Source organism: Pongo pygmaeus, chromosome 23 (assembly GCF_028885625.2).
Source record: "Pongo pygmaeus isolate AG05252 chromosome 23, NHGRI_mPonPyg2-v2.0_pri, whole genome shotgun sequence".
NCBI classification, from domain to species: domain Eukaryota; kingdom Metazoa; phylum Chordata; class Mammalia; order Primates; family Hominidae; genus Pongo; species Pongo pygmaeus.
Genome location: NC_085931.1, coordinates 54,793,057 through 54,819,546, shown reverse-complemented (window position 1 = coordinate 54,819,546; position 26,490 = coordinate 54,793,057). Strand labels below are relative to the sequence as shown.

General features: G+C 56.4%; 1 protein-coding gene across 2 annotated transcripts in view; it reads left to right on the top strand.

Moving 5' to 3' along the window:
- Positions 1-26,272, top strand: part of SULT4A1 (sulfotransferase family 4A member 1) — a 38,605-nt gene extending 12,333 nt beyond the window's left edge. Inside the window, exons 2-7 of one of the 2 annotated variants that reach the window (XM_054470031.2) lie at positions 8,938-9,068; positions 10,858-10,938; positions 11,886-12,012; positions 16,124-16,218; positions 21,616-21,754; positions 24,666-26,272. In XM_054470031.2, the coding sequence (XP_054326006.1) occupies positions 8,938-9,068; positions 10,858-10,938; positions 11,886-12,012; positions 16,124-16,218; positions 21,616-21,754; positions 24,666-24,778 (686 nt within the window). In that variant the 3' untranslated portion in view covers positions 24,779-26,272. Of the gene's footprint in view, positions 1-8,937; positions 9,069-10,857; positions 10,939-11,885; positions 12,013-16,123; positions 16,219-21,615; positions 21,755-23,146; positions 23,260-24,665 lie in introns of those variants that run through there. The other variant, XM_063663110.1, reaches the window with a different exon arrangement.
- Positions 26,273-26,490: the final 218 nt, after the last annotated feature.

Genomic DNA, 26,490 nt, shown 5'->3' with positions numbered 1-26,490 from the left:
CAACTGTCTGGCCTAGTGAATGAGTAAACTGGGGCAAAGAGAAGATCTCAAAGCTCCCACAAAGAGAAAAATGGGCCCCCAGGATCTCAGCGGCACCATCGGCAGCGAGAAGACAGGATGACGGAAAGCGATCTCCAGCCTGGGCTTCTGTACCCGACCAGACTGTCCCTCACATGGGAGGTGGATGTGGACGTTTGCAGTCACCTCAGTCTCACGCCCAGGAAGCAGCCAGGGCACCTGCAGTCAGGGGCCATGGAGAAAGGACCAGTGCACCCAAGGTGGGGGGAGGTCCAGGAAGATCCCGTGCAGCCATGCCAGGCCGTTCACTCAGATGAGGGAGGGAGAGCAGAGGGGGCAGGGACATGTCCCCAAGCAGCAAACGGGATCGAGCGAACACCCACCCGTGTCTCTGGCCACGTTGAGGCTTGTGAGAGTTGTGGAAGGAATGATTAATAGCAATATAGAAAATGAAATAAGCAAACTAAGGCAGTTACCTACTCTGGGAAAAGTGAAATAGAATACAAAAGAGGAAATGTCATCACTACATGGTGTAGTTTGCATTAAACACCAAATTAAGCCTTGAATTAAATCCAAAATTGTGCTGCGACTGTATCGGCAGGAGGGAAGCTTGTGAGTAAGGGAACTTGGCTAAGTCCTCATCTTTCGTAGTCGAAAATCATTAGCCCATCTAAAATGTACAGATCATGAAATAATGATATCAGTATACTTTTTGGAAATTTGAGGGTAAAAAGAATCTACCAAAGGTCTCCTTCTGGGGAGTGGGATTAGAGGAGGAGAGAACTGTGGATCTTTGTGCCTTACAGGACTGACTTTTTCAACTAGGTACAGGTGAAGCCGGAAGTTTCCTGACTTTTTCGCAGGCGGGAGCTGGAGTACACGAGTGCTGGAGTCAGCTGGCTGCTCTGGCACCGGCAGGGGTGGGCTCCACTCACTCGAACCTCCTTCGTTCCACCCTCCAGGGAGGGAGCACGCAGGTGAGCGAGGCAGGAACAAACTTTGTACCAGCCCCACAGCAGCACCTGGGGTTCAGAGGAAGTGTTCCAGTGCTCTTTTAACCCAGCTGTCGGGGCTTAAGTGTTACCAGCTCAGTGGGCCCTCTGCCTTTTCATGTGAGGCGGCTGCCTTCTGCCAGCGAGGGTTAAGGGTCAGTGTGACAGCCTTTTGCACCTGCACTTGTAGCACCCGAGTTCTTGTCTGGCATCTAGGAGGAATGAGGCTGCATGAATGAATTGAAGATGGTAAATGTGGGGGATTTTATTGCTGATGAAAGTGGCTCTCAGCGGGAAGGGGAGCTGAAAATGGGACGGAGTGGGAAGGTTATCTTCCCCTGGAGTCTGGCCATCCTGGCCAGACTCTCTGAAGCTACACCATCAGCCTGTTCTTCTGAAGTCACACTGCTTCTGTCCGATGTCCAACCATAGTCTCTGACGTCCGGTTACTTTTTCTCTCTCTGCTGGCTGAATTCTGGGGTTTTTGTAAGCACAGGATTGGGGGCAGGGAGTGGTTTTGGAAAAGATAACATCTGAGCGGGAAAACGGGGATGTAAGCTCTCACTTTAGGCCTTGGTATCAGGCCTTTTGGCTTGAGGGTGGGACCCCTGCTGGGGACCTGCCCTCTTCTGCCCCGTATTTCCCTGCCCCCTGTCCCTATCACAGGTGCAACTGGTATATCCTGTGAGTGAAAATCAAAGGGTTTCAGCCACAGGGTCCTAGTGGTTTCCAGGCCGTTCTGATCAGTTCTGATGCTTTCTGTGAGTTCCGGTGGGAATTTTGATGGGCTCTGTGCCCGGTGTTAAGACAGGCCATGCCCTAGAGTCCTGGGGAGTTCCACCCCAGAACAGCAGTGGCCTCCCGCAGGCCTCGACCCAAGTCCAGGTGTCAGTGTGCACTGCTCGCTGCTGCAGGGGGTATTGATCGGTTTGCCACTCAGAAGTGATTGCAGTGGTGTCAGCAGAAGCACTTCTGTGAATTACTGCTTCCAGCCGACTTGCGAAGAGCTGCTGGAGAGCGTGTTTGGCTCGAGTCGCTGGCCAGCAGGTGGCCCTGCCCTGTTGGCTCCCCTGGTTTCTGTTTGAAAGCCTGATTCTTCCCCGCTCAGGGTGGATCTGCTGGGGTCTGGGCTGGCTTCCAGCTGCCCAGCTGTGATGAGGAAGACTGGTGCCCTCCCGGGCCCCCACCTCGGCAGCGGCGTATTTGCCCTCACTGCTCTGCAAGGGGCCCAGCGTGGCCACAGCCCCATGCCCCCTGTTTGTCCCGCAGCAACATGACAGGCCTCACTAGGACTCCTCCACCTCTCAGTCCTGCCTCGGCCCCACCTGGCCCTGTCGGGAAGCGGCTCCAGCTCCAGGAGTGGCCCCCACTTCCCAGTGCCTTGTTTCCCTGTCAGTAAGGGCAGTGCTCGTGGACCCTCCTGCTCGAGGCTGGTGGAGGGCACCACAGGGTTTGCTGTGGGCATTGCTTTGCCTGCTCCAGGTGTGTGGCTTCATCGGTAGGTGCCAGGAGGGTCCTGTCCTGTGCTGTGGATGAGGGTTGCCAGGTTTGCTGTGAGACTGTGGCGTGTCCTTGCACGTGAGCAGGCCCTGTTGGTGGTACCCCATCTTGATTTCAGTTGCTGAGTTGACATTTGTTTATATTGATTCTCTTTGGGCCTGAGCAGGTCACTTTGTGGCCCTTCTGCGCATCATCTCCTTTGACCCCAGCAGCCCTGTGAAGAAGGGAGGAGCATCACCACCTCCATTTTCTGGAAGGTGGCAGGGATGGTGTCATTCCTGGGACTTCTGGGCCAGCCTGGAGCCTGGCACATAGTGAGCCCTCTGCTGAGTGAATAAAAGGCTCACTGGGTGGGTGGGGGTACCTGCGCTGGGGTTGGAGCGCCAGGCAGGAATTAGGAGGGTGGTGGCAAGGCGGGTGGAGGGGAGAGCAGCAGAAGAGGATTCTCCCTCAGTCTCCAGAAAGGGGCCCAGCCCTGCGCACACCTTGGCTTTGGAACTTCTGGCCTCCAGAACTGTGAGAGAATACGTTTCTCTTGTTTTAAGCCACCACGTTTTGGGTGATCTCCAGCAGCACCCCAGGAAATTAAAACAGTGACTAAGACCAGTTCCCTGCCCTCACAGGGCTTGCCCCAGCCAGGCACAGTGTAACAGTGTGCGAGGACAGTGTCCAGGGCTCCGTGGGACCAGGGAGGGGCACCTGATCGAGAGGCATGTTGTTAGGGAGGGCTTCCTGCAAGCAGTGACCCACAGAGCAAGCCCAAGCTGGTCAGGCAGAGGGCAGCCCGTTGAAGGCCTCGGGCCACTGGGGCGCTGGGCTTGGAAGGGGGTGGGAGGCTGGCCAGAGCAGAGGGGGTGGGTGGAGGGCTGGCAGGGCCACATCACTGGGACCTCAGGAGCCCCTGGGTGCAGGTGGCCACAGCGAGGGTGGGTGGAGGGGCTGTGCAGGGCTCATGCCCATGCCCAAGGGCACCACTAGGAGCATGGAGAGATACCAGTGGGAGGAGTGCTGGGTGCCACAGCTTGGCATCTGGCAGAGGGCCTTGCAGAGCTAGGGCTGTCTTGACTCCGAAGCTGGGTTTGATCTTTGGTTCAAAGTGCTTAGAAGTGTGCCTGGAATGGGGCAAGTGACCAGATAGTATAATGACCATTTTTCTTTGATCATGTTATCACATCTTGCCAGCTGGCTTTATGCCCTAGGAAGGCTGGGGCCTGTTCCTGCGTGTTTCGTGGTGTGTGTTCTTGCTGCCGCTCCCTCCCTGATGCCCACGTTGACCTCCTGTTGAATTCTCCTGGAAGCTGGAAAATGTAAGGTCAGGAGGTGTTCAACCAGGAAATTGACGTGGCAGGCTGGAGAGAAGGGCCACGGGGACAGGGCCAGGTGGACCTGACGAGTCAAGAACTTCCTTTGGCTGATATTCTGGCATAAATATTTAATGGGGGTAAGGATGGGACTTGTGGAACTGAAGTGGCCGATATTGATGTAAGAAGACTTTAATGTGCAGAGAACGTCTGTCTGGGTCATTGGCCTGCGGGGCTGCAGGGATGGGGAACGTGAAAAATAGGTGATGAAGATGTCACTGGGAGAGGCCCATTTCAGGGATGCTGCCCACAGTCTGATTTCTAAGGACAAAGACCCCCTCACTGCAGCTGTCCTGAGCTGCTGGGTGGATGGTCCTCACCAGGAGGAACAGGCAAGGCAGCCACACCCTGGTTCTATAACCCTTGGTACATTTTGGCCTTAGCCTCGTCTGCCATGAGGATGGTGGTACTTCCTACTCAGGTTGGTGGGAGAGTCCATGGGCTGAGAAGTTCTTTGTGTGTATTAAAAAGAGCTTGTTTTCCATCACCAAGCCACACCACTTCCTTCCTCCAGTGCCTTTGCTCCAAAGCTCCCTCCTCCAGGAAGTCTTCCTTGATCAACAGATCCCCTTCTAATTACTCAGTGTCTATGCAGCAACCAGCGTTTGTTGGTCCACTCAGGAAATATGAATTGAGCACGGCCACATGCTGGCTCTCTTGGTGCAGCAAAGAACAAGACAAAACAGCCCCTGTCCTTAAGGTGGGGAGAGGAGAGAGCACGTAAAAGAATTTGCAGGCTTTTTCTGGGCAGGTAGATAGTACATTGGAATCGCATGACAGGGCGAGGGACGGGAGTTAGTCCCACAGCTAGTGAAGGAGACTGTGCTGACTGAGCAGCGTCTGAGCAGGCGCAGGGAGGAGTCAGGGAGTGAGGAGGCTCCAGGCAGGGACACCAATGTCGGCAACCTGGGGAAGGGCTGGTTGGGCTCAGAGGCTGGAGGGAGCTCAGGGGAGAGCCGGGTGGTGAGGGAGTGGAACGTGGTGAAGGCCTTGCGTTGACTCTGTGGGAGGCAGAGCTGCCCCAGACAGCAGCAGTGGACAGTGGTGGAGTCTGACTTCCATGTTAAAGCCACAGTTTTGGCTGCTGGGTTGAAAACAGGTAGAATAGTGGTCCCCAACCTTTTTGGCACCAGGGAGTGGTTTCGTGGAAGACAGTTTTTCCATGGACCCAAGTGGTGGGTGATGGGGATGGTTTCAGGATGAAACTGCTCCACCTCAGATCATTGGGTTTAATTAGATTCTCATGAGGACCACACAGCCCAGATCCCTCGCAGGTGCAGTTCACAACAGAGTTCGTGCTCCTATGAGAATCTCGGGTTCCCGCTGATCTGACAGGAGGCAGAGCTCAGGCAGGAATGCTTTCCCACCCACCGCTCGTCTCCTCCTGTGCGTCCCGGTTCGGAACAGGCCACAAACCCGTGGCCTGGGGGTTGGGGACCCCTGGACTAGAAGGCAGAGTGAGCTGGGTGGCAGCAGAGAGCCAGGGAGGAGCCCTCGTAGGAAGCAGCTCAGGTGTGAGGATGCAGTGTCGCAGGGGGAGGGTCAGCTCTGGACGCCCCCGATGGCAGGGTCGGCGGGGCTCGCTGAAGCAAGCAGAGAGGAGAGGGGCCAGGTGAGCCACAGTGAGGCCACCATCCGGCCCGAGCACCTGTCGTCTGGAGGGGCTGCTTGCTGAGATGGGGTGTGGGGGCTGCGGAGGAGACAGCCTTGGACGCTGCCCCCAGAGCTGGCCGGGTCCCGCTGAGGCGCTGGGCAGCGGGTGAGCTGCTGGAGTTCGTGGGCATGTGTCCCGGAGGCTGATGTGTGGAGGGGTGGACCTGGGTTTGGCCTGGGGGCAGGGGACCAGGGCTGCACTCTGGGCTGTCACCACGTTCAGGGTGGGGAGATGATGGCAGAAACCAGAGCTGCCGATGTTAAGGGACCACAGTGGGTTAAGCTATGCTCATTTCTTCTGGGAGGTCAGACAAGGTGATGACTGAGGATCACTGGGGACCTGGAGCTGTTTCTGGGCCTGGGAACAGAGGCTGGAGAAAGCGCAGAGGGCCGCCTTTCTCCCTGGGAGTTATCTTTGGTCCCAGCACACTTCTGGTTGGGTGTCCTGCCTGGCCCTAGGGTCCTCGAATGGGACTCTGCACTCAAGGCACCAGTGCATGTGGTCAGCCCCGTGTGTGGTCCAGGCGGGGCCCCGCTTCCTCCTGCCTGCACCAGGTGTGGAGCCGGTCACAGTGCCTGCTCCCCTGGGCCATAGCAGGGAGGAGAGGGCCTGTCCCATGCATCCCAGGTGATCCCGGCCATCAGAAAAGGCCGACTCGAAGGGGCAGGGGCTCTGAGACAGCTGTGCCTAGGCTGAGGCTGGGAGGAGCATACAGGCCGAGCGGAGAGTGCTGTGGTTGGCCCTGCCCAGGAGGGTGCAGCCTGGACCCCGCGCCAGGTGTGCAGAGCTTGTAGGGCCTCAGTAAATGGTTGAATGCCTGGGCCTGAGTGTGTGAACAGTGGGAAGCTACGGAAGGGTTTTGGGCTGGAAGTCGTCGGACATGAGTGCGAAATGTGCTGTTTGTCCCAGAGGGACGGTTCCCAGACCCAAGCAGGAGACCTGGCTAAGCCGTGTGGCTGATTTGTGAGAAGGGAGAATTGGTCCGCAGGTCTGTAGCCCTGTGGGCAGCTGTGGTCCTGTGAGTGAGTGCCAGGGTGTCCTCAGCACACACGAGCTCCCCCGCAGGCCTCTCCCTGCCTTTAATGGCACGGCACACTGGGCTTGCCCAGGCTTTTCCCGTTGGCCGCACCTCCCCACAGTCTTAGGAGAGCAGGTTATGCTGACCAGGCCACTGGTGGGCAGAGGTGATTTTTCTCTTTTTAATTGAATTATATCTTATACGTGCATATGAGTTGGAAAAAAGCCCTCAAACTGCTTTTCCTCTGCTCTCACACAATAGTCAACACAGAGGACTCCTGTGGCGGACAGGCTGGGGATTTCTCCCTGCCAGCAAGCAGGCACTCAGTCCTGCAGCAGCACCAGCTGGGTGTCCCCCAGTCCAGTTCAATTCCAGCACTGCCCACCTGGAGACAGCACGAGATCCCACGGGGCGAGGGCTCAGCCCCCAGTTCCGATGCCAACCGCAAGCCCTAGGTTGTTTTGCCTGTGCGTCTCACCCACTGGCTATAAATTGGGGTTCGCACACCCCCCTGCCCACGTTTGACTAATTTCCCAGAGCGGCTCACAGAAGTCAGGGCAACACTGACATTTCCTGGTTTATTATAAAGGATGTTACAAAGGCTTCTGATGAATACCAGAAGAGGAGACGCCTGTGGAGGATGGAGGAGAGTGCCGAGCTTCCATGCCCTTTCTGGGCAAGCCACCCTCCAGGAACCCCCATGTGTTCAGCTCTTTGGAAGCTCCTCAAAGCCTGTCCTCTTGGGCCTTTTATGGAGCCCTCATTGGCTAGGCATGGTGGAAGCACATAGAAATGCGATTAGACAAAAGGGCTGTGAGCCCAACACTGTCAGTCGGAGTGGGGAGCCCAGGAAGGCCTGCCTGTGCGACATTCATTCCTCTCGTTCTGAACTGGGGGTCTCATGACCCACACAGTCAGACAAGGCAGGTCAGAGAATTTTTCTTTTTGTTTTTTGAGATAGATTCTCACTCTGTTGCCCAGGCTGGAGTGCAGTGGTGCAGTCACAGCTCACTGCAGCCTCTACCTCCTGGGTTCAAGCAATCCTCCCACCTGAGCCTCCTGAGTAGCTGGCACTACAGATGTATGCCACCATGCCCAGCTAATGTTTTTATTTTTTATTTTTTGTAGGGACAATGTCTTGCTATGTTGCGCAGGCTGGTCTCGAACTTCTGGCCTCAAGCAGTCCTCCCAGTTCGGCCTCCCATAGTGCTGGGATTACAGGCATGAGTCACTGTGCCCAGCCCAGAGAATTTCTTCATAGCCAGCTCCAAGACAGAAAGGCGGGGAAAGATTCAAGTATATTTTCAGTTTGTATGGCCTGCCTTGGGGAGCAAAAGGAGCAGGTGAAAGGGGTGGGGGCAAGAGAAGGTCAGAGAGAGAGAGAGAGAGAGAGAGAGAGAGAGATGCTGTTTACTGAGGCCTGCTTCTAAGGCCTGGAGTGGTCCAATGTTATGACAAAAGACTGAATAAGGGCTGGGGGGAATAATGAGCCAGGAGCCATAGATGGAAACCTGCATATATCATAATGTAGCATGCTTCCATGTAATTCCCACCAGACCCAGTTAATAGCTCTAGACCCTGGAATTGCCTTTGTGTCTTCTCTGAATCAATAACCAACCCAAAATATAAACACCGTTCTCACTTCTATCACTATAGTTGAGTTTTGCGCATCCTTGAACCTCATGCCAATAGGACATACAGGATTGTACCCCGGAGCGCCTTGGGGTGGGAGGACTCCATCACATCCTGTGTGTGGGGCTTGGCCATGCTGTGTCTGCAGTTCATTCTTTTTTGTTGCTGTGTAGTACCCCATGGTGATTGTCACAACTTACTCATTCTATTGCTGATGGGTATTTGTGTTTCCAAGTGACTTTGTGAATGATGTGGCCAAGACTGTTCTAGAACCTGTGTACTGGTGGACAAGCACAGGCTTCCCTTGGGTGTCTCCCCAGGATAGTTCCTGGATCATGGGCTATGTATATATAGCTTCAGTAGATACTGGGCAGACGTCATTTCCTCATCTTGGCTAGTGGGTCATTCCCCCGACCCATCATTCCTGTGTAAACTGCCAAGTTCAGCCTCAAGTTGGGCCGAGTCCCCCACCCGTTACAGCCCCTGAGCCGCTTCTGTAACGGGCTGGGTTCTGTTCTGTTCTCCTGACAGCCCTGTGAAGCATCCTGGCCCCTCTGAGAATCAGAGCCGACTGGCCCGTGACCCAGCACGGGGGATTCAGGCTGAGACCATGCGGGGCACGCTCCTCTTCCCAGACTCAGTTGCCCTGGGCCCCACCTGGGGCTCTTGAGCCCCTTCTTGGGCAGCAGGTGTTGACCCGAGCACAGGGCCGGGCGCGTGGGCTTCCTCTGAGCACCCCACGCTGGGGCTTCTCCCCTCCAGGCACCAGCTTGCTGCAGGAGGTGGTCTACTTGGTGAGCCAGGGCGCTGACCCTGATGAGATCGGCTTGATGAACATCGACGAGCAGCTCCCGGTCCTGGAGTATCCGCAGCCGGGCCTGGACATCATCAAGGTACCCAGGGCCAGCAGCACCTGTCCCAGCACCTCTTTAGGGTATTTCTACCGTTACACCCTGATGATTGACAGTTGCTCCTGAGGGCTCTGTGGATTAGGGGAGAGCAGATAGCCCCAGATAGCCAGGGGAGAAGCTGGCAGGCCTGATGAGGGCGTGGGTGACACATCAACGTCGGGGAGTCTGTGAGGTGGAAAGGAAGTCAATGCCTGGGGGGCACAGGGCTGAGGGGCCATTTGTGGGGAGCAGGCCCTGGGCCTCCCCCTCGCTTTCCCCTGGGGGCCCTCCTCTGAGGGAGCTGGGTAGGATGTGTTTGCATCAAATATTTGGTATCAAGAATGAATAAATGTTACCCCAGAGCCCTGCTCCCCCCACCCCTCAGACACACCCACAGGCCCCCCCACCCCATCCGCTGCACCTCTTTAGTTGCAGCCTCACACCTGAATGGGCCAGAACTGCAGCCTCCACCATGCCTGTCCTCCTCCTTCTGGAGCAGCATTCCAAAACCCAGCTCTGAGAGTGCCGTCCCACCCCATGTCATGGCACAAGACCCCTGTGGCCCTCCAGGGCCCCTGTCTGCACCGCAGCCTCTCGGGCCTGGACGGCCATTTTGCTCTCCTTGTCCGTGCGGAACCGTCTGGGAGTCGTTCCGTACTGCCGTGCCAAGGGCCACCGCGTTCAAGGCACTGCTCTTGGCATTGGAGGCAGCAGTGACTGACAGCATCAGGCCCGGCCTTTCAGCCCAGGAAGCCATAGTAGCTAGCCAGCGATCAGTGCTGGGAGGGGAGCAGATCCGGAGGGGACCAGCAGTCTCCTGTGGGGATGTCTGAGGCAGGTCCTGAAAGAGGAGAGGAGCAGGGGGACCAGTGAACAAAGACCCCACGGCATGAGGGGCCTGGCCTTCCAGAGCAGTAGGCAAGCCTGGGGGTTGCAGGCAACGGTTCCGGGCTCTTTGGCTTCATGAGGGCTGGGCCCATTCCTAGGGCAACTGGGAAGACGGGCTCTGAGCAGAGGAGCACGGTGCTGACTGGTTTACGGGACCACCCTGGCTGCTGATGGGAAGGCCTGAGGGGCAGGTGGAAGCAGCGAACACATCAGGCCAGGTTGCTGTGCGGTCCAGCGCCAGCCTGGCAGCACCCACTGGGCCTGGTGCCTCCTGCTGCCTCTGCTGCCCTCCGACGCCACTCCAAGCCGGGGCAGTAGCTCCCAGGCCCCCTGAGCAGACCCTGTGGCTGTGGCTATGATAGGTGGACTCCCCAGGCTGAAGTCAGAGACCCTTGTCTCTACCGCCAGGGTCCAGCCGGGGTGTGCTCACGTCTCAAATCTTTGTCTCAGGTGACAAGGGAGGCTGTCCTGGCTGTGGGTCCGAGACTCTCTCCGGGAGAGGAGACCAGGGAATGACAGCCTTGCCTCCTCTTGCTCTGACCCCTCCCCACTCCTGGCCTCACCTTTCCCTCTGACCCCTACCTACCCTTCTCCCCCCGGCCCCCACCCTTTCCCTCGTCCTCTGGCCCCCCTCCCCCTGGCCTCACCCCTCCCCCTGGCCTCACCCCTCCCCCTGGCCTCACCCCTCCCCCTGGCCTCACCCCTCCCCCTGGCCTCACCCCTCCCCCTGGCCTCACCCCTCCCTCTTACCCTGACGCTCTCCTGACCTCTCCGCTACCCTAGACCCGCCGTTCCCGCTGCGAACCCCACTTCCCCCGAACCCCACCCCTTCCTTCCTCCTCTGGCCCCTTCCCCTTGGCCCCACCCCTTCCTCTGACCTGCCTCTCCCTCTGACTCCATGCAGGAACTGACCTCTCCCCGCCTCATCAAGAGCCACCTGCCCTACCGCTTTCTGCCCTCTGACCTCCACAATGGAGACTCCAAGGTAAGCTGGCACCTCCTCTGCCTCCCGAGGTGAGTCCCCACCAAGACGAGCCCAAGGCCCCCGTGCAACACACGTGCAGGTCCCTGGCACTTACGTGGCCTTGGGGGCTGTCTTCCCAAGGAGCCCACACGTGAAGATCCCTTCTGAGGTCGTCTTGGGTCATGCGTCTCTAGCATTTTACCCAAGTTTTTAACGATGGGTTGGTTTTTACCTCACAATCGAACATGGCTGTGGCCAGCCTAATCCAAAGCAGGCCAGCGGGCGTGTACCTGCTTTGGGCCGAATTCTCTTTATTTTTCAATTGCATCAAATGCCAAGGCCTGTGGGGTTTGTTCGTTTGTTTTTTTGTTTTTGAGACGGAGTCTTACTCTGTCACCCAGGCTGGAGTGCAGTGGCACGGCTCACTGCAACCTCTGCCTCCCTGGTTCAAGCGATTCTCCTGCCTCAGCCTCCTGAGTAGCTGGGACTACAGGCGTGTGCCACCACACTCGGCTAATTTTTGTATTTTTGATAGAAACAGGGTTTCACCATGTTGGCCAGGCTGGTCTTGAACTGCTGACCTCAGGTGATCCACCCACCTCGGCCTCCCAAAGTGCTGGGGTTACAGACGTGAGCCACTGCGCCCGGCCAGAGGCCTGTGTTCTTAGCACCAGGATCAGGGTTGTAAGCTTTTTGTCTTCTGCAGATTTTAAAGTAGTTCTAGAGGACAGAAATAGAATGCTGAAGTAATTTTCCTGGCCAGCACTACTGCATGGACAGGGCACCTTTCTGCTGAAACAGCGAAGCAGCAGCACCCAGCGGCCGTGCACGTGGGCCCCAGCTGGACGCTGGAAGCGGGTGTTGGTTTGTGAGATGCACCAGCAGGTTCAAGGGGGCTGGCCTGTGTCAGGGCAGCCCTGCCTGGGAGGGAAGGAGACATGGACTCACCCTGCTCCTGTCACCCACAGGTCATCTATATGGCTCGCAACCCCAAGGACCTGGTGGTGTCTTATTATCAGTTCCACCGCTCTCTGCGGACCATGAGCTACCGAGGCACCTTTCAAGAATTCTGCCGGAGGTTTATGAATGATAAGCGTGAGTGTTGCAGCCTGGCAGCATGTTAGAAGGGGAGCCGTCTGTTGTCGTGAACGGCCTGGCAGGTGCTGGGTGCTTCCCCGGCATGGTCTCCAGTTCTGACAGTGACCATGTAGGTCAGGCCCGCGGTCACTTTACAGATGAAGACACTGAGGCCGAGGGCGTCATGAACGTGGCCGAGATCCTAGAGCTGGTGTGTGTCAGAGCAGGTCCATCTGAATCCAGAGCCCTTCTCTTCTACCACACTGTCGGGGTTTCTGAGAAGTTCCCCAGTTAAAACATCCATCCTTCCTACCTGGGTTTCAAACAGGGAGAGAATGAAAACAGTAAAAATGGAGGCCCATGTATCACTGCTGTTAGTGACAGGGGCTGGAGTGGAGACTGGAGCTAAGTGTAACAGGCAGGGACCTTTGGCTGAACCTCAGGCACAGGCAAACCACTGGGGCAGGGCACACTTGTGCCCGCTGGGAGGAGGACAGCCGGGCTGAACCTCAGGCACAGGCAAGCCACCGGGGCAGGGCACACTTGTGCCCGCAGGGAGGAGGACAGCCCGGCCGAGAGTGCCGGGTGCTGTTCTCTGGCTTCCATTCCAGCCCCTGCGGAGGAGCGAGGCTGGGTTCCACCCTGCCCTGCTCTCAAGGAAGGCGGGACCAGGCCCCTTGTCTTGGTCCCACTCGCTCCCAGTCCTTACTGTCTTGCCCCGTTGGGCCACCTGTCCCTTGGGAGTGGTGGCAGGAGCTCCTCAGTGCAGTTCTGTTCCTGCCTTCCTGAGGGGGCTCCCCATGGCCAGCCATGGCTTTGGGAGGTCCTGGGACAGAAAGTGGGCAGTGTAGGGTGTGCAGGCAGAGGATCTTTGAAATGTGTCATAATAGCTGCACTTTAATTAAATCTACACTGAGACTGTTCCGTACCCAAGGCTGAAAATACACTTTCTATTTTATTTCCCAGCCGAAGTGATGCTGAGCCGCATTGTTCAGTGTGGCTCATCAGGGGTTCTGCAGGGGGCTTATGTGACAAGATTAGCATGAATCATGTAGCAGAGATCCTGGAACGTAATGCCCCCGAGTTTAAGTGGAACTTAGGGTAGTGGATCTGGAGCTGCCGCCAGGCCTGGTGGAAGGGGACGTCTTGGCGGGGCGGTGCAGGGCGCCACAGGCTGACTCTGTTGCTTGCAGTTTGAAAACCCACGAGGGCCTCAAAGCCCTGGGATGATTCTCTTACCTGCCCTTGAGCCTCTGCTTCCACTGTGCCTGCTGAGAAGTGGCCCTGCCTCCAAGGGGCAGGAGGCCCCAGACCGCACCCCGAAGCCCCCTGAGCCTGCTCCAGGCCTTCTGTCCAGCCTCTCTTCCCATGGCCTCCTGGCCCTGGCACCTGCTCTTGTGGTCCACCAGGCATTTGGAGAAACCCACTCATGGACTTCTGAAGTTGTTTCCTAGGGTCCAGCATGGACTGTGCTCTCTGCAGAGCATGGGGACAACACCCACATTCAGACCAGCACATGGAAGAGGCTACAAACATCTTGCTCAGGCCAGAGCAGTTTACAGTTCTCTTAATATAGGCCTCTCCATGTCACCACAGTCACAGACCCATCCTCCACTGAGTGCAAGTTCCCACATGTGCCTTGGTCCCAGCAAACCCTGTAGTAGACAGGCCCACTCAGCACCCCTGTGCTCCATCCTTCATTGTTACTCAGTGAGCACGCACATACTGAGGACTGCTGGACCCCCCTCCCTGATGTCCTGAAGACGCTGGAAACTAATATGCACGGGAACCCTGAAAGCACACCATGTCCAGACAGGCTGGGATTAGAGGCCGCAGCACAGGGCAACGGCAGGAGGGACCTGCATAAACAACCGCGCATGAGGCTGGTGACCAGCTCTGCGAGGCTGGAGGGCAAAGGGCCCTGGAGGCAGGTGACACCTGCAGTGTGAGGATGCCCCGTGACAGGCTTCCTGTGACACCTGCAGTGTGCGAACGCTGTGTAGACGGGGTCCCTGTGACACCTGCAGTGTGCGGACGCTGTGTAGACAGGGTCCCTGTGACACCTGCAGTGTGAGGACACTGTGTAGACAGGCTCCCTGTGGCACCTGCAGTTGGAGGATGCTATGTAGACAGGGTCCCTGTGGTGCCTGCGGTTTGAGGATGTTGTGTAGACAGGCTCCATGTGACGCCTGCAGTTTGAGGATGTTGTGTAGACAGGCTCCCTGTGGCACCTGCAGTGTGAGGATGCTGTGTAGACAGGGTCCCTGTGGCACCTGCAGTTTGAGGACGCTGTGTAGAATGGGTCCCTGTGGCACCTGCAGCTGGAGGATGTTGTGTAGACAGGGTCCCTATGGCACCTGCAGCTGGAGGATGCTGTGTAGACAGGGTCTCTGTGGCACCTGCAGTTGGAGAATGCTGTGTAGACAGGGTCCCTGTGGCACCTGCAGTTGGAGGACACTGTAGACAGGGTCCCTGTGGCGCCTGCAGTGTGAGGACGCTGTGTAGACAGGGTCCCTGTGGCACCTGTAGTGTGGCATGCAGCCTCTGTGTCCATGTCTTCTCTGGGGTGGACAGTGAGGTTTTGTTATTCTTTCTTAATATTCCAGATGGATGATTCCCTTCCCTTTCACAGAGCAGCGTGGAGCCCAGGGAAAAGCGTGGAGGGGCCCAGTGTCCTCGCCTCCTCTCAGGCATTCCAGTGGGAAGGCTCTCTACCCAGCAACCCACAGCTCGTTCCCGTCCCCCCTCGTGCTCTGGGGACTCCGTGCACTTGCTCCTTACATCAGCGCAGGACCACATGTGCAGTCCTTCATGCGTTGCTTCTTCCAGAGTCCTTACACTATTGCCCCATGTAACTCCATGTCACTGGGATGTCTGTTTTTGACATCTTGCTACATTCTTCCTTGGAATGAAGTGGGATTTTTCTTTACCTTCCGTGTTCACAGGGCCATTTGACTCTTCCTTCTGCCCCAGGGACTCATCTGCTTGGACTTAGCTCCCCATGATGGGCTGCAGTCAGGCCACTTGGGCTTCCCTGTCTGTGCCCCATGATTATTGACCTGTTGGTGACTTGGGCAAGTCTCTTCCCTTCTCTGGGACTCAGCTTTATTCTGCAGAAAGTGGAGGTTTTGGTGGGGTGTGGGTGCAGCTCCTCCTTGAGAATCCTGCAGGCGGCCTGGGGGCAGGGCCCAGCAGAGGAATCTCTACAGCCAGCGCTCCTCATCCAGCTGGGCTGCTTCCTGCTGCTTAACACAGTCAGCCCCCCACTGCCCAGTGATCCTTAACTGACGCCTTGCTGTCTGTCATATGGAGGTCCCCTTGGAAGAAACCGTCACAGTGATGGGCATGGCATGTGGCAGGCAGGAGAGGATCCATAGCTTTTATAAAGAACACTGCAAAGCAGGCTGGAGACTCCATGAGTTGGTCCCTGCCTGTGTGCCCCACCCCACACCAAGGGCTCTGAGGCAGCGCAGGCCACGCAGGAAGCACAGGGCCAAGGTCTGGGTGCAGGAAGCGCAGGGACAAGGTCTGGGTGCAGGAAGCGCAGGGCTGCAGTGTGGGCGCAGGAAGCCCAGGGCCGCGGTGTGGGTGCAGGAGTGCTGGCCTCTTGGAGGTCAGGACAGGACTCCCTGCCCGTCTTCAGCTTTCAGGTCCCATGGAGAGTTCCTCGATTTACTGAGGCTACTGCCTGTGGCCCTCTTGCCCAGCAGGGCCCCATGTCCTGGATCTGTCCTACAGCTTCCTATACCCCACCCTGTCCCCACTAGCAACCCTAGCGGCCCCTGTCCCAGTTCCTCTGGGCTTTGTTCCAGGGCTTCCCGGCGACCACTTGTTAAGCAGATAAAGTAACGGGCACTGTTACAGTCCACTAACAGGTACCACAGAGACCACCTTCTCAGAGGCTGTCACCCCCATGGTCAGGCCTTCAAGGTGTGCCGAAGGCGGGAGGGCTGGGATGGCTCGAGACGTGAGTGCCTCGGGGGCCTTTGCCAGACTTGTCTGCAGGGATCACGATGTCCTCATCACGGCTGCTGGGCGGCAGGAGGGCAGCCCTGTGGGGTGGGGATGGCCCCGTGTGTGCGCTTCTCCTGCCCAGCTGTGTGGCTCACCCTGTCCCCTGTCTCTGCAGTGGGCTACGGCTCCTGGTTTGAGCACGTGCAGGAGTTCTGGGAGCACCGCATGGACTCGAACGTGCTTTTTCTTAAGTATGAAGACATGCATCGGGTGAGTGCTGCCGGAGCAGCTGTCCTCAGGGTGCCCTGGCTCTCGGCCTGGCAGCTCCTGATGCAGGAGCCCTTTACAGTGGGTATGTGGGAGGGGGAGGAGGAGGAGGAGTCTGAGGAGGGACAGAGGAGGGGGCGGGACGGTCTGTGGGCTGGAAGGGGGGTTGGGGGTGTGGGGAGCAGCCTGTCAAAGCCTGAGGTGCGGCGGGGCAGCCCTGCCGTGCCACAACGGCATGAGGCTGAGGGACCCAGGCGGGCGGGTGTGGGGAGGGGACTGGGGCTTGGCTTATCAGGGGGCCTTTGGAGTGCTTTACAGTGGTGGTTGATGGGACGTTGAGGAGAGGCCAGTGTCTGCAGTGAGACACGAGGCAGCTGGTAGCTTGGGGAGCCTGGGTCACCGCAGAAGAGACTGGGCATTTTCTAGGTGTTGGGAGAAAGCAGGAGCTGGGGGAGGGATTGAAAAGAACTAATGGGACAAGGTCTTAGTCCAGGCAGAGGCAGGAGGGCTTGGGGCTGGAGCCTGGGCAGAGGTGCTTCTGGTGGCGGGGGCAGGACAGGCAGGAGACACCTGTGGCCTGGCGCATGGGAAAGAGGAGAGAGGATGGGGTGCAGGTGTGGACCATGAGGTTGCTCCTGCAGGGCAGAGGCCTGAGTGCCAGCTGGAAACCATGTCGGTGTAGGGGACAGACAAGCCCAGGCTGTGGGGCTGCTAGTGTCAGTGGCTGACAGACAAGCAGGTTTAGGTTGAGTAGCAGCGGGTGGGAGCTGGGATGGGGAGGAGGTCTGCTGGGAGACAGACAGGAGAGCTGGGAGTGGGGGAGGGTGAGCCAGTGCTGGAGTTGGAGGTCAGAAGCCCAGGAGTAGGAAGGCCGGCCTTGCACTTCCCCCACGCCTGCAGGAAGACTCCAGACCTGGCTGTGAGCAGAGCCACACGAGGTCCCCTATGGCGCTGGGGTGGGGGCTGTGCCTTGTGGCCCTGGGGCAAGGGTGTGTGCCTTGTGGCCCTGGGGCGGGTGTGTGTGCGTTGTGATCTGGGGCGGGGGTGTGTGCATTGTGATCCTGGGGCGGGTGGTGTGTGCATTGTGATCTGGGGTGGGGGTGTGTGCGTTGTAGCCCTGGGGTGGGGATGTGTGCGTTGTGATCCTGGGGCGGGTGGTGTGTGCGTTGTGATCTGGGGTGGGGGTGTGTGCGTTGTAGCCCTGGGGTGGGGATGTGTGCGTTGTGATCCTGGGGCGGGGATCTGGGGTGGGGGTGTGTGCGTTGTAGCCCTGGGGTGGGGATGTGTGCGTTGTGATCCTGGGGCGGGGATCTGGGGTGGGGGTGTGTGCGTTGTGATCCTGGGGCGGGGATCTGGGGTGGGGGTGTGTGCGTTGTGATCCTGGGGCGGGGATCTGGGGTGGGGGTGTGTGCGTTGTGATCCTGGGGCGGGGATCTGGGGTGGGGGTGTGTGCGTTGTGATCCTGGGGCGGGGATCTGGGGTGGGGGTGTGTGCGTTGTGATCCTGGGGCGGGGATCTGGGGTGGGGGTGTGTGCGTTGTGATCCTGGGGCGGGGATCTGGGGTGGGGGTGTGTGCGTTGTGATCCTGGGGCGGGGATCTGGGGTGGGGGTGTGTGCGTTGTGATCCTGGGGCGGGGATCTGGGGTGGGGGTGTGTGCGTTGTGATCCTGGGGTGGGGGTGTGTGCATTGTGACCCTTGTGGTCCTGGGGTGGGGGGTGTGTGTTGTGACCCTGGGGTGGGGGCGTAGCCCTGGGGCGGGGGTGTGTGGGTTGTGGCCCTGGGGTGGGGGTGTGTGCGTTGTGGCCCTGGGGTGGGGGGTGTGTGTTGTGACCCTGGGGTGGGGGTTTGTGTGTTGTGGCCCTGGGGTGGGGATGTGTGCATTGTAGCCCTGGGGTGGGGGTGTGTGCGTTGTGATCTGGGGCAGGGCATGTGCGTTGTGACCCTGGGGTGGGGGCGTAGCCCTGGGGCGGGGGTGTGTGGGTTGTGGCCCTGGGGTGGGGGTGTGTGCGTTGTGGCCCTGGGGCGGGGGTGTGTGCGTTGTGGCCCTGGGGTGGGGGTGTGTTCACTGTGATCCTGGGGTGGGGGTGTGTGCGTTGCGTTTGCTGCAGTTGTTCTTGGGTTCCTTTGTGCTCACACACCGGGGCCTGTGGTCAGCACGGGCCAGGTCGGCCTTGGCAGGAGCATGGCCTTTCAGGGCTTGCTCGGTGTGCAGGAATGACCCCGTGTGCAGGTCTGCTGCCGGCTGGCGCATGCTGTCGGTTCCCCAAATGGGTCCTCACCATGGCTGTGTGTTATGGTGAGGAAAGAGCAAGGTCATGTGGTGGTCCAAGGTCACACGCACCATGGAGCCAACTGCTGGGTGAACCTGTCTGACTCTACATGGGCCTCCCACCTGTCTGCCTCTTGTCCACACAGCTTGACACAGAGCCACATTTAGGGTCCCTGCTCACGCACAGAGGACGGTGTAGTAGAGATGAAGGTGTAGCCCAAGCAGGTTGGAACCCTGGTCCTGCCGCTGACCCGTGAAGCCGTTGGCCGTGGTTTCCTGTGGTGCTGGGGAACAACGCGGGCTCTGGACACTGGCTGCTCAGGCCAAAGTCGTGACCACCCCAAGCCTCTGTAAAGGGGGGAGGTGACAGCACCCCCTGTCACTGTGTGGCTGGGAGGACTGTGTGAGCATCACCTACGAGCAGGCCTGGCATGGGCCCGCCTGGTGTGTACCTTTTTGTGGAGGTGTCATGCATAGTGAGGTGTATTTGGCACACATGTGGGGCTTGACAGCCTTTTACCTGTCACATCTGGGCAGCCACCTTCCAGATCCAGAACATTCCAGCTTCTTGCAGTTGATACCCCTGCTTCCCAGAGGCCACCACGCTCTCATCTGCCTCACCGGAGCTTGGTGTTGCCTCTTCGGAACCTGTCAGGTATGGAACTCTCATGGATTTTGCTGTCTGGCTTCTGCGCAGACGACGAGGCTCCTCCACCTGCATGGCGCGGAGCTCTATTCTTTCCTGTGCTGTGGTCGGTGCTCCATTGCAGCATGAATGTGCACCGCTTCTTCATCCATCCAGTGTTGCCGGGCGTGGAGGCCGTTTTCATTTTGGGGTGGCCATGAATAAAGCCCCCGTGGACGTTCTGGAGTCTTGGTGGGCGTCAGCGCTCGTGCTTGTCAGGCGCCGGGTGCGCATTTGTCAGCTGCTCATGTTTTACCACCAATGACATAGCACTGGACGTGCACTGCTCAGGGCCAGTGAGGCCCAACATGACAAGGTGAATAGGGAAAGCGCCCGGCTGACCAGCTGCCCACACATCTGGGGGGCAGCTGCCGAGTCAGCAGTTTCTTCCCGGAGCTTCGGTTTCCTCAGCAATGAAGGACTGAAGTTTTAAGGTCCAAACACACACTTTACTCCAAGCCCTTAAAGGGAAGTTCATCCTTCTGTGCCTTCGAGGCCCCCCAGTGAAAGTGGTCAGGCCTGTTGCTTTCAGTCCGTCAGGGTCAAGGCCACCAGCCCTGCCTGGACCTTTAAGAGCTAACGGGGTCAGTGCTGGGACTTCATTTTCTATCAAAGCCGGTCTGAGTGACTCAATGGCATCCCTGGGACAGTCAGCGTTTCGCCTTCTAATTGGCATGGGTTTATTCTTTTTTTAGGAACCTCAGTAATGGCTTGTTTTAATGGAGGTCAAGTCACATTTTTAGGAATTAATATTGTTTACATCTTACTCCAGAATACTAGCCCCGAGTGAGCATGGTTGTCTCCAGGACTGTGGTGTGGGTCCGTGTGTTCCCACCCCAGGGTTGAGAGGGAATGCCTCCTGCCAGAGCGCTCACTGCCTGCGTTCCACTGCACCGCAATTACAGTGGCCCTTTCCCACGAGCCGGGCACTGTGCCAGGCACCCCGGGTATATCCCCACTTCATCCTCACAGTCATCTTGCAGGGTGTTCTCACCAGTCACGGGGTGCCCTGACTGTAACCGTGTGGCCAGCTAGTACCTGCCCATGTGGAGGCATGACCCCGACACACTGGCTCCGTGCCATGGTGTGTGGCCTCTTGCTGCGGCCCTGTCGCTAGTTCCAGATGGGGAATGTGTGGCTCAGAGAGGTGAAGTGGGCCGTCCCTGCCTGCTGACCTTGGCGCTCTGCCTGATCCCCGCTGGGTTTCATAACCAGCAAGTGTCCTGTGACATGTTGCTGGACGTAGCCTGGCAGAAACGCCCCTTCCTCTGAGATGGACGTCACGCCGCAGTGAGCTGCCCCACGAGGATTCTGCTGACCGCTCCAGCAGGCTGACTTTAAGCCAGCCGTGTCCTTCTTGCGGCGTCTCTTCTGAGAGCTAGGTTTCTTCACTCTTTCTCCATTGCTACCCTTTTTCTTTGAAATGGAGTTCTTGGCGGCAGGGCAAGGGAAAGGGAGCTCTGTATTCCTTGGCTCATTCTCTAATAACTGTTCCTCTGACTCTGAGTCAAGCCCGGGTGCACCACACCCCTGCCTGTGGGAGGCAGTGTGAGGCCAGAATCAGACCTGCAACCGCTGCTGCAGGAGTCAGCGCACTATGGGGACCCAGGGAGGAGCTGGCGCCCACGCCAGCGGTCAGAGAACATTTTTTTTTAAGGTTTCCGAAGTGCTGCATTAAAGAAATTAAATCATCTTTTCACTGTAGGACTTTTTAGAGGCTTTAATGTGGGAATTTGCTTTACAAACCTTCCAGAGAGGAAACAGCCTCCAGCATTTTCCTAATGGGACCAAGGCACCTCTAGGTGACAGCTCAGGGCTCCGATTGAGAAGATGAGGAGCCTCATTTCCTGGGGAGAAATTGGCAGGGGTTGGGGGCAGGGGAATGGCCCCCTCAAGACTGTTAGCCACATCAGTGACATTCCGCTGTCAGGCATGGTAAAATAATGGGCAGGGTATGGCAGGCATGACGGAATCTTGCCTCTGATGAAGCGGGCTCCCTGCCCAGTGCAGGGCCATCTGGAGACCAGAGGGGCCTCCCTGCGCTCCCAAGGGCCAGCCCAGACGCCAGCTGACGGGCCGCAGGAAGGGAAAGAGGAGCCCATTAGGTCTTGCTCCTCACAGGAACCATGTTCTGAAATATGTTTTTTACTTCTTGCTCCTGTTAAAAATTAACCACAGCCTCTATTAAGACCTCATGTCTGCAACCCAATTCCCTGGAGGACCAGGGTTTGAATTCAAGATCTCTACTTGAGAGCTGAGCACACTTGGGCAATTTCTTAACCTCTTAGTGTTATTTCCAGACAAGGCTGATGTCAGCCTTGTCGTGAGCATTAAGTAAGGAAGGCCGCGTGTAAAAAGTCCTCAGCGTGTGCCCAGCCTGGAGTCGTGTCTAGTAAAAGGCCCCGCCTCTGATGGGCTGCTCTGCTCTCTGCACTTGTCTTCCAGGACCTGGTGACGATGGTGGAGCAGCTGGCCAGATTCCTGGGGGTGTCCTGTGACAAGGCCCAGCTGGAAGCCCTGACGGAGCACTGCCACCAGCTGGTGGACCAGTGCTGCAACGCTGAGGCCCTGCCCGTGGGCCGGGGTACGTGCCCCACCCTGCCTCCCGCCCAGGCACTCCCCACCCCAGCCAGGCTGCTTTCTCTGCCTGCTTAGGGAGCTGGGTCCGGTCCCTGTTGCCCTCCCTGCTCTCCTTTTACAGCAGTCCGTAGCTGGCCCATGGCCTGTGCTCTGTCAGCTGGTGCCTGTGGATGGCACAGTGCTCATGGAGTGACGGAGTGCCTTGCTCGCTGGTGTTTGCATTGCCTCCAAGCAAACAGTGTTTTGACTTGAAAAAGTGCATTTCAGGCTTTGTGGGCAGGATGTTTCTGAGCAGGGGGTCTACTCAGATGGCCTGAAATCAAACGCCCCACAGAGCAGACCCAGGGACTGGGTTTGGTGCTATGACATGTCAAAGCGCAAAGCATGCTGATGGGTTTCTCAGTCTCTAACTGACTTGTGGGAGAGTCAGTGGGTGGGAAGTTAAGAGACACCGTTTTTCTTCCTTCACTGAGTGGACGCTGACCGAGCATCTTCTGAGTGCAGGCAGCACAGGTGAGGCCTAGCCCCGCCTCGGGGTGGTAAGCTTAAGCAGACAGTAGCAAGCTACGCCGCTGCACAGACGGAGGCCAGTTCCTGCTCTTGGCAGCAAGTGACAGTGGCCATGAGGCAGCTGGAGATGGGGACAGTGTTCCTGACAGGAATCCTCCCCAGATCCACCTGGGTTGCTCCCCATCCTTAAGGGTGTGTGGCATTTGGCGTTGATGATGGAGAGCCCAGGCTCTAAAACCCCTGAATCCCAGGGTGCTGGCCTTGGCCATAGGAGGCCCCCTCTTGGTAAGTATGAACCTTATGGACACTTGGTGTGTTGGGCACTTCCTGGGTTGAGAATGTTTGCAGGGAGGGCCCAGAAATGTGGATGGGTCTCTTCAGCAGCAGCCCCCATAAGATGGAGTGGGAGATGCTTGGGGCGGATGAGAGACACGCTGGGCTCCAGCTCAGCTGTGCTGCCCTCTGGGAACGCAACGTAGGTCAGGCCTTCAGCTTCTGTGGCTTTTTGTTCTTCTCTGAAAAGGGGCTGATGATGGCTAAGGGCAGTTCTGAAGGTCAAGTGCAAAGTGCTGTCTCTATAAAGGCAGAGCAGTGGACTCCTCAGGAGGAAGTGAACTGAACCACAGTCTCTCTCGACTTCTTTCCTGGCTGCATTTTCATAAATATTTGTTATTTAACATTTATTTTCTCTTTTTTAGTTTTGCTTTTGCTGTGTTTTGTTATCCTTGGATGTGACCTTCTCCAAAATACCCCTTTTGGTTCATGTGTGTGGCGAAGCAGCGTCGAGAACATACTGTGTGCCCATATGCTCCTTCCCTTGGGTTTGCTTTATCATGGTTTACCTTGGTTTTGCTTTATTTCAGTTCTTTGATTTGTTTTCTTTTAGCACATTGCCTCTTTGCTCGGAAGATCTTCTTGAGTTGGTGAGAATGCAGGGCCGAGTAGCCAGCTGCATTGCTTAGATTTGATTCATGTCACAGCATAAATTGTCTTGATTCCAAATCCTAAACCAGGTGGGTGACTCCTCTGACGAGCTCTCAGCTGTCTCAGCTGAGAAAAATAATCATGGAAAAATAGTTTAGTTGCTCTAGTAGCTTCTAATTTTGTCCCTTAAGTATCATTAAAGGGTTACAAGAATAATTTTTCTTGTTTTTCTCTCCAACACTGATAATTTTTTGTTACCAAAGAGAAAGTCCGTGTTACGTTGGGTATTTTAGCTCAGCATTTGCAGGATTACAGTTTGAAAAACTTGAGGTCCTGCCTAGACAAGGACCACTGTTAATAACGGAGCTAGTGAAAGACATTTGCTGGAGACAGAGCTCTGATCTCAGAGATGCTGACAATGGAAAGAATTCTAAACGAGCAGTTCTTTAAAAGCAGGGAGCCAGTACTCGGGTGATGCACTCACTGCTCCCATAACTGGGAAGTTTGGAATCCACGCTCCAGACATCTTCATAGTCACCGTTGCTATTGGACTAGATTTTATATTAACAAAGACAGTGGGAGCAACAACTTCTCGTCATGTTGAGCTCTCTGTCTTTTGTTTTTCCAAAGCCTTCATAAACCAGCGTAGACTGGTGCCTGCAGTTTAGCCTACAGCTCAGCCCTCCCTTGTGGCTGCCAGGAAGAGGTCTGGGTTTCTGACCAAGCCTGGGCTAGAGCAGCTGGGGGCTGTGCCCAGGCTCATTTTATTGTTGACTCAGGGAATTCTCACTGCAGTGCATGTTTTGCATCTAGTCTGTAAAGCTAGCTAATGCTGCGACTATATTATTCACTTAAAATTCCTCCCCAGGGTTTGCCAGGGCAGGCTTCTTGAAAGCTGCATCTTTGGCCCAGTCAGGAGGGCTTCCTACTTAGTGTAAAATTTTCTGCACTTTGGATGATTTTTTTTTCCTTTTCAAGCTCTCCCAAAGCCAATGGCGCCTTGGTGGCACTGTTGAGCTGTGAGTGGATAACGGCATGGGAAGGGCCAGGGCTGCCTGCGATGCCCAGAGCAGCGCACTCCCGCGGCAGATCATACTCGCTCCTGGGATGTTTATTAAACACCTGCCACGTGCCAGGTGCCGTTCTAGGTGCTGGGGACCCAGCACTGAACAGGAGTAGACTCTCCCTGGTGGGCCCCAGCGGGGGGTGCGGAATGGCACCAGGAGGTGGTTGTGGCTCACTGTGCCACAGCCTCAGAGGGAAGTTGGTTCAGGTCATGTTCTGCCGCATCCAGTAGTTTCACAAATGTTAGGGGACCACCTGGTCTGTAGCTCAGATGGCCCTTCCTGCCCCCATAGGCCAAGTTCAAAGGGATCCAGGAATAGATCTGGAATGTTCCAGATCCATTTCCAAGGCTTCCTTTAGTTCAGTAGCTGGCCTGACAGCAAGTGGCCCCAGTAGTTCTCTTGTTTGCGTTTCAGGAAGAGTTGGGCTGTGGAAGGACATCTTCACTGTCTCCATGAACGAGAAGTTTGACTTGGTGTATAAACAGAAGATGGGAAAGTGTGACCTCACGTTTGACTTTTATTTATAATAACAGAAACAACAACCTGCATGCTCACAATACCCAGACACTCTACTAGCCAAAAGTCCTGTATGCATTCATTTATTCCTTGCTGGACAAACTCTGGAAGCAGCGTGTGAAACAGCGGGGGAAGGGAAGAGTGGCGTGAGCGGAGGGAGTGTGATGATTCCCAGCCGAAAGCAGCTGTCTCGCCTTTAGAACGTGCAGCCTCTCCATGTCTGATTACAGTCTCCACATCGCAGTTCCAATGGCCTGGACCATAAGGATAAAGCCTGTAATATATGCAACTAGAATGTCTGCCTTTTCAACCCCGTATTGTTTATTGTATTTTATAGAGCTTTTCACTGGAAATCTACATAAATGTCAGTAAACCAAATAAAAGTTCATTTCCAGGGGGCATCAGGAGCGAGCCGCACCCGAATGGTAGAGAGATCTCAGGGTTAACTCTTTATTTTTGTAGTTTTATTATCTAAGGCACAGCCATTCTGTTGTCACTGGGTTCTGAGATAATGGTGAGAACCAGAGGATGAGTGGGGTCTGTTGGGGGGAATCTGGACACTTGTTTATTCTGACGGAGTTTACTTCTTCAGAACCTTCCTGAAATAAAGCAGAAATCGTTCACTAGGTCTTCAGAATGGACGTCCCTCTGCCAGAGACTTCCAGCGGGCGGCTCCAAAGGCCCAATACAGAGGAGCCCGCGGAGCATGTGCTGAGGGAAGTCTGCCTGGTGAGGCTGGCAGGTGGGAGTCTAACGCAGTCAGGAGCATTTGCATGCAGTGGGTGGAGAGTCGGCCACCAAAGGACCGAGTTGCGCTCGGAATTTGAGCTGAATTCCACAGCCTTACTTTGTTTCCTGAAGTGATAGCCTACTAATGCTGGCAAGCAGATGCTTAATAGTAAATTTCTAAAATCCCCGGGTCTTTATCATTCAGTTTGTTCTGTGCACCTGAGGCGCTCAGCCGTGGGAGGACCATTTTGCAAGTGTAGCCCTGTTTCACTCGGATCAGGTTGGCACGGCCGCCTGCGTGTCTGTCCACCTCGTCCCTCCGTGTATCTGAGGGAGTAAAGGTGAGGTCTTTATTGCTTCACGGCCTAATTTTCTCACCCACATTCGCTGAAGCGATGGAGCGTCGGGGGCCAGCAGTCAGCCAACCCCGTGGAGACCGGGGTTGTCTGTCATTTTTGTGGCTGGGAAGCACCCAAAGTGGTGGTCAGGAGGGTCACTGCTGTAGAAGGGGTCTCCGTTCTTGGTGCTGTATTTGAAACGGGTGTAGAGAGAAGCTTGTGTTTTTGTTTGTAAAGGAGAGAAACGTGGCCAGGCAGGTGGCACGTGGCATCGCACGGTGGGCTCGGCAGCACCTTGCCTGTGTTTCTGTGAGGGAGGCTGCTTTCTGTGAAATTTCATTTATATTTTTCTATTTTTAGTACTGTATGGATGTTACTGAGCACTACACATGATCCTTCTGTGCTTGCTTGCATCTTTAATAAAGACACATTCCCGGCGTTGCGTCAAGCATTTGTGCTTGTGGGGGTAGAGGGGGTCCCTGCAGCAGTGGTGTCGGTGCTTGGGACAATATGACTGTGGGCCCCGTTGACACCCCATTCCCTGGGGTTGACAGCAGAGGGAAACAGGCCCGTGTTGGGCTTTGATGAAGCAGAATTCAGACTTTCCAGGGGTTCAGTTCTCCCCATTATTTCACTCAAATTCAAACTTTCCAGGG